The sequence below is a fragment of the Pteropus medius genome, unplaced genomic scaffold (genome assembly GCF_902729225.1).
Source record: "Pteropus medius unplaced genomic scaffold, Ma_sr-lr_union100, whole genome shotgun sequence".
NCBI classification, from domain to species: domain Eukaryota; kingdom Metazoa; phylum Chordata; class Mammalia; order Chiroptera; family Pteropodidae; genus Pteropus; species Pteropus medius.
Window position 1 is genome coordinate 2,293,457 of NW_024349801.1, and position 6,525 is coordinate 2,299,981.

General features: G+C 57.5%; 1 protein-coding gene across 1 annotated transcript; it reads left to right on the plus strand.

The window, feature by feature from the left end:
* The first annotated feature begins 598 nt into the window (after window positions 1-598).
* Window positions 599-6,111, plus strand: SNAI3 (snail family transcriptional repressor 3). The gene is made up of 4 exons (XM_039888514.1): window positions 599-689; window positions 2,610-3,227; window positions 5,306-5,507; window positions 5,824-6,111. Exons 1-3 carry the CDS (start codon window positions 614-616, stop codon window positions 5,485-5,487), a joined length of 876 nt encoding a protein of 291 aa, XP_039744448.1. The 5' UTR covers window positions 599-613; the 3' UTR covers window positions 5,488-5,507; window positions 5,824-6,111.
* Window positions 6,112-6,525: the final 414 nt, after the last annotated feature.

Sequence of the window (6,525 nt, forward strand, 5' to 3'; positions counted from 1 at the left end):
CCAAATGAACTTTCTGGGCGCCTGGGGACAACTCCTAAAGCATTTTCTCCGGAAAGAAGGAGCATACTGGAAAGGCGGGCTCCACCAGGCCAGCTGACTCTCCTGGTGTGCATGCACTACGGCCGATCAGCTGGGTCAGCGTTGGAGTTCATCAGTGTGCTCATCAATCCTACCGTTGTGGGTTCCCGCAGGAGGTGGAGCGGGTGTAACCAGCTGGAGCGAGGGTTCTCCGAAGCTGGGCTCCGCGCTCGCTTCCACGCCCTGTGCACCAGAGAGAGCTGGGTTTCTATCCAGCCCTGACCTCCGCCCTTTAGTCGGAGGCAAGTGGGTGCGCCAGGCCCCAGGGGTCGGCGTGACTCTCGGCGCGCGCCAGAAAGGTCCCGTGGGCAGGACACGCCAGCCACGCGCTACCGCCCCAACGCCGCGCACCTGTCTTGGGCGTGGCCCTGAAGCCGGGTCCCGCGGCTCCGCCCCGCCCCGCCCCGGCCGCGCCGCTCGCTGGTTGGCCGAGCCGGTGCGCTATGCTAATGAGTCTGACCCTGCCCGCACCTGCCGCGGCGCCGCGGACTGGCGCCCACGGACTTACAAGTGGAACCCGCGCCCGTGAGGAGCCATGCCGCGCTCCTTCCTGGTGAAAACGCACCCCAGCACCAGAGTCCCCAACTATGGGCAGCTGGAGACGCAGAGAGGTAGGGGCCGCCGGGCACCCCAGCCAGGGCCCAGGGCCTGGGCTGCCGCGGGGCAGGAGGGAGAGCGGGGGACACCTGTCCCAGGTGGGAGGAGAGGAGCTCTCCAGCACGGCTGGGGCCGAGGCCCTGGGGCTGGAAGTAGGTAGGTGGCCCGAGTCAGGCGGAGCAGGTGAGGATTCTCTCTCCCACTTAGAGAAGTTTCTATTCTTCCAGTCCCTCTGGGCTCACCCTCTATGGCTTGGTGCTAAAGTTCCATCCCAGCTAAAGGAACCCGGAGCCATCTTCCTGGGGCTGGAAGTTTGGAAGGGGTGCCAGAGATGGTGGGGAAAGACACGGAGGGACACCTGGGGCTGCAGTCCAAACGCCCCCGCGGAGCATCCTGTCTTGGGTAGTGACCACAGGGGACAGGAATTGTGACCATGGGCTCTATGGTGCCAAGATCCCGCTCGCCTAGCGTTCCTCAGCCCCCTCCAGTGCCTCCTCACCCCTCCCATGGGTCTCCTTTTCTCAGGCCTCTCCTCACCCCAGTGGAGGTTACCCAGGGCAGGCTGGGCTAAGGGGCTGCAGTCCTCTCCCCCAGGGACTCATTGGGGAGACGGGAGGCCAGGCACCCAACACTGTCCCCTCATTCCCATTACCTGCTAGGCACGAGGACTCAAAGTCCCAGAGCAAAGGCCTCTAGAGTCATCAGAGCTGTCCCCCATAGCTCCGTAGCTTCTTGGGGCAAAGACCCCCTGAAGGACTGCTCGATGACTCAAAGCGGGAGAGGCGAAAGAGGGACTCTGCAGAGGCCGGGGCAGCCAGCTGGTGCCTCTCAGAGCCTTTAGCGTTCTCAAAACTCAGCGTGGGGAGGGAGTCGCTGACCGGTACCGACGCCGGGACGCCACCAGGGGGCGCCTTCCAGGACCAGGCGTTTCACTTCTGCAACCTGAAATCAAGTTAAGAGGCACCACCAGAACAAACCATCAGAGAGCAGTGCTCCCAGTAAAGGAAACTCCTGTTTCAGATATATATGATGGACAATTGAATTGACATAGTTTTAAAAGTTTAAAAATCATTATGTAGAGTCCAGTAATACAGCGTGCCCCACTTCACTATTTGAATGTGCAAATTTGGGCAGCAGTGCAAGGCCCAGTGATGGATTGTCAGAGAACAGCCTTGCAGCCCCTTAGTGCTCTCTCCCTCCCTCCCCTCCCCTAACTGGGGCCAAAGGTTTATTTCAACACATAAGGAATAAGAAATGGGTTGCCGGCTGTTTGGAGGTTTGAGCTTTGGGGAGATGCAGAATTTAACTCTTACCTGCTAACTCATTTACTTTGGGGACCTCATCTGGGTCGAGCATGGGGCATGCTGGCCCACAAATACTGGAGCAGTAGGCTGAGGGCAAGTCCACCTACGAAGCAGTATGGTACCTGAGGACAGCCCTTCTGGACCTGGGAGCGTTGGCAGAAGGTTGCAGGCACTATGTCATGATGGCCAGGAGTAATCAGGAGGTGACTGGAGGCTAGTTAGTTATTTTACCCATGGTGGCCTGATGCTCTGCATTAACACTAGGAGCCTGGGGGATACACTGTGAGCTGGTCCTGAGGTAGGACAGGGGCTCAGAGAGAGTGCCTGCCCTGCCTGGCAGTGAGGGAGCCTTCCTTGACCCCACGAGGACTGTCGTGTTGGGATCCTGTAAGATGGTTCTCTTTCTTTGTTTTTAAAGAGGAACTGAGATTCCTCCTTTAGACCCCATGATCTCTGGGCCATTGTCACTTCCCTAGCCAACACGTCCATCTTTCAGGCCTTTCCCTTCATGCCATGCTGCTGATGGCCTAGAAGATGGTTTTGAGATTGGACTTGAGATGCAAGTTTAAGAACACAACATGTTTGGACTCAGTCTTCACCTTTTTATTTTCTCTTTCTCTGCCCTTCTAGAAATCAATGGTGCCTGTTCTGCCTGTGGGGGGCTGGTAGTGCCCTTCCTCCTCCCAGACAAGGCAGCCGCTCCCACACCCGGTGACACTGCCCAGCCCTGGGACCATACTTCTGTCATCACCTGCATCTCCCTGCCCCTCCCTCGTAATGAGGAAGCTCGGGGGACCTCTGAGCCAGACACCCTGGAAATCAGCCCAGTGGACCCTCGGGCTGGCCGAGGCCCTAGCATACCCCTCAAAGACAGCGCGAACCACCTCAATCTGCCCCCACTGCTGGTTCTCCCCATGCGGTGGCCCCCAAACCTGGGCCCAGTTGGAGATCAGGCTCCAGACAGACTGCTAGGGGCTGAGCAGGCCCCCTGCCCCGCAGGTGGCTTCCAGTGCATCCACTGCCATAAGCCCTACCACACGGTGGCTGGGCTGGCCAGGCACCGGCAGCTGCACTGCCATCTGCAGGCTCAGCGCTGCTTCACCTGCAAGTACTGCGACAAGGAGTACGCCAGCCTGGGCGCCCTCAAAATGCACATCCGCACACACACGCTGCCCTGCATCTGCGCCGTCTGCGGCAAGGCCTTCTCCAGGCCCTGGCTGCTCCAGGGACACATCCGGACCCACACAGGTAGGATGGCATCAGGTCCGCAAGAGGAATCTGGGTAGGGGAGCGGTTGGGACCTGCGAATTAGACAGAGGAGAGGGGTGATTCTATGAACAAGAGGACGGACATTCGCATAGCTTCTTCTCTCCAGTGTCTCCACGTCTCAGGGCTGTGGCACAAAATCCTACAGTCTGGGCACTCAAAACATCAGAACTGTCCTCTCTCTTTGGAGGCCAGAAACCCAAAATCCAGGTGTCCCATGGATACCTCCAAAGGTTCTAGGGGAGAATCTTTCCCGCTTCTTCCAACTCCCAGGGACTCCAGGCATTCTTTGGCTTGTGGCTGCACCACTCCAACCTCTACTTCCATCCTTACATGGTCTCTCTTCCCTGTGCGTCTGTGTCCAAATTTCCTTCTTGTTATAAGGACGCCAGTCATATTGAATCAGGGCCCACAAACTGCAGCCTGATGACTGCAAAGCCCCTAATGTCCAAATAGTCACATCCACAGGCCCAGGGTTTAGGATGTGGATGTCTCTTCTCTGGGGGACACAATTCAACCTCTAACACCCAGCAAAGCGCAGGGTGTTCAGGGCGTCTGGGGGGGTCTGAATTCTCACATTCCACAGCCTGGAAGAATTCGGGAGCGGCAGGAGAGGGGAGGAAGAAAGGCCCAGCCTGGGGTTGAGAACCATAGGGGTCACAGCCTATCTGAAGGGCAGGAAGGACGGCTGGGACTTCACTCAAAATTTGGAGACCTGGAGCAAACCCACCTGTGGGTGAGAGGGTGGCCAGCAGCCTACAGAAACCAAGGAGAGAAGGACGGTTGTGGAGAGGAGGCGAAAACAGAAGCAGAAGAAGGAGAAGGATGTGGGCAACAAACCGAAGGAGGCCTAAGAACTTTAGCCTTTCATTCTGTAGATGACAAAATACCGCCCAGAAAGAGCAGAACGGGCCTGCTCTGCCCAAGGGCAGCCAGCGGCCTCAGCCAATTGGACCTCAGCCCGGGGCTTTGCCTGGAGCCTGGGACTTTGTCAGGCACACCGTACAGAGTGGGAGACAGCAACAGAGAGACAGAGCTCCCAGAATGAGACTTTGGTCCTGATTGCAGACCCACAGTTGCAACACATACTTTGTGTAACTGAATCTCCCTAAGTCATGGCTCCATGACTAGAATCTTCAGAGTCACACCCGGGTGGTGGCTGGAAAGGATTTTGCTGGAAGGGAGGCTTTTTTCAGGCTGGAAATTCCATCTGGTGTTCCTTAACCCTTTGCTGAGGATCTCGCACACCGTCAGAGGCTTAGTGCTCTTGGTCTGGTAGCCAGGAGAGTGGGAAGCCCCTCAGGAGACTGGCCTGGCTGGGATCATGCCTGGGTGTCAGGCTAGGGGACTGCAGACTGGTGCCTCTCAGGACTCTGTGGGGCCGCAGGACTGAAAGCCACTCCACATGAGCAGAGGAGAACAGGTGACTCTTAATGACCTTTCCTTTTATACTTGCCAGAGTCGTCCTGGGGGCCAAGGTCCCAATAGGATTTTGTTGAAATCTCTGGTTGCCTGATTGGAGGTGGCCTGGAAGATCTTAACCATTCCTAAATGCCTACCTCCTGTGCAGGAGGAGGGCTCACTCCTTCCAGCCTGCCTTCACGATAGTCTCTGCAGGAGCCTGGCCAGTCTCCATCACTGGCCTTCAGTGGGCAGTACAGCTGCCAGCAGGTGCCCGTGCTTCTCACGTCCAGATCTGGGTGGCAAGGGGCCCCAGGAGAGCTCTGGCAAAAACAGAGAAAGATCTAGCAGCCGTGGTAGATGCAGCTGCACTGGACCTTTGCTCTTAGGAAGGGTTAGGTGTATCATTCTATCCCTTCCCCAAGTGGCCTCAACCTTGCGTGCTTGTGCGGCCTCTAGGCCTTAGCATCTCTTCCTAGGGCAGGAGCTAAGGCCCCCATCACTTATGTCCTGGAGCGGGGGCAGTGATGAAGATAAATGCATTAAGTTGAGAAGGGGGAGGGATGGGTTATTCATTTATAAACAGAGACACTTGAACCCTGGACTGCCTTCTGGAGATACCTCAGGTAGTCACTCACCCTCCCCTCTTCCTCCCCCAGGGGAGAAGCCCTATGCCTGCTCTCATTGCAGCCGGGCCTTCGCGGACCGCTCCAATCTCCGGGCCCACCTGCAGACACACTCCGACACCAAGAAATACCAGTGCAAGAGCTGCGCCAAGACCTTCTCCCGCATGTCGCTCTTGGCACGGCACGAGGAATCTGGCTGCTGCCCTGGCCCCTGAGAGGCGCGGGTTTGGTGCAGGTAGGAGGGTCAGGACTTCACCCCAAGAACCTATGTCTGGCACCCCTCTTGGTAGCCTCATGCTTTCTGGTGTGCCCAGAGGAGCCAAGCATCCTGGGAAGGCAAGAGCCCAGCCTTTTGCTCTCAAGCGCATTCCCCTGCCCACTGCAGCCTGCTTCCATTCAGAACCAGAGCAGCTCAGCGGGCCATTAGGGTGAGCTCGAGCTCGTGCAGACCTCCCACCTCGCTCTTCTCACTTAGAGGGGACTTCTTTCCCATGGATGACTCCCATCGAAACAAGAATCACCGTTCTGTTTACCGCTTGCTCTGGTTTCAGGTTCTATTTCTCAAGGAGTTCAAGACTGCTGGGAGACTCTCTCCAGTACAGACAATTCGTGCTATTAAGCCGACGAACGGGGCTGCCTTTGGATCCCTTTGCAGCCCCACGCAAACAGTCTGACTTGTGCCAAGCGCATCGCAGTCTATCCTGTGTGGGCAGAGCTACCTCAAGGCTCACCTCCGCCTGCCTTTGGTTTGGGATCTGGGCCACACTGCCTCATGTCACACGTACGCACACACACCCTCCCCACCTCACTAGGCGTTCCCTGCAATGGAGCAGCACTGGGAGGACCAGCAGCTAGGCCTCCATGCACAACCATGGGGCAATAAAGAGTCCGTGCACTCAGGCCTGTTCTGTCTTCTAAAGGTCTGTGTCCTCCCCGTCCCGTCTCTCCAGAGGAGGCCAAGCTCTGAGAAATCCTCCCGAGGCAACTGGGTTCCTGGGTAACTGGACCCTTCTGGCCACATCGGAGGGGGAGACTAGGGGTCAGGGCATTGAGCTGCGACGTTGTTATGGGATGGGGAGCAAGGCTGTGGGATACAGGGTCCGGGCGAGCAGGGCGCCTTCTTCTGGAAGTAAGAAATGGGAAACGGGAACAGTGTTAAACGGTGGGGAAAAATGACTGAGGGGCATGAACTCAGGCTGGGGGTGAGTGAGGGCTCGTGAGGGAAGAGGTGTGAGGAAATGAAGGCTGGGAGG

What these genes read in the sequence shown, in the direction of transcription:
- SNAI3 (XM_039888514.1), top strand. Translation starts at nt 614, where the DNA reads ATGCCGCGCTCCTTCCTGGTGAAAACGCACCCCAGCACCAGAGTCCCC. An exon ending in GCAGCTGGAGACGCAGAGAG is followed by an intron (nt 690 to 2,609) that starts GTAGGGGCCGCC and finishes CTGCCCTTCTAG; the next exon opens with AAATCAATGGTGCCTGTTCT. An exon ending in ACACATCCGGACCCACACAG is followed by an intron (nt 3,228 to 5,305) that starts GTAGGATGGCAT and finishes TTCCTCCCCCAG; the next exon opens with GGGAGAAGCCCTATGCCTGC.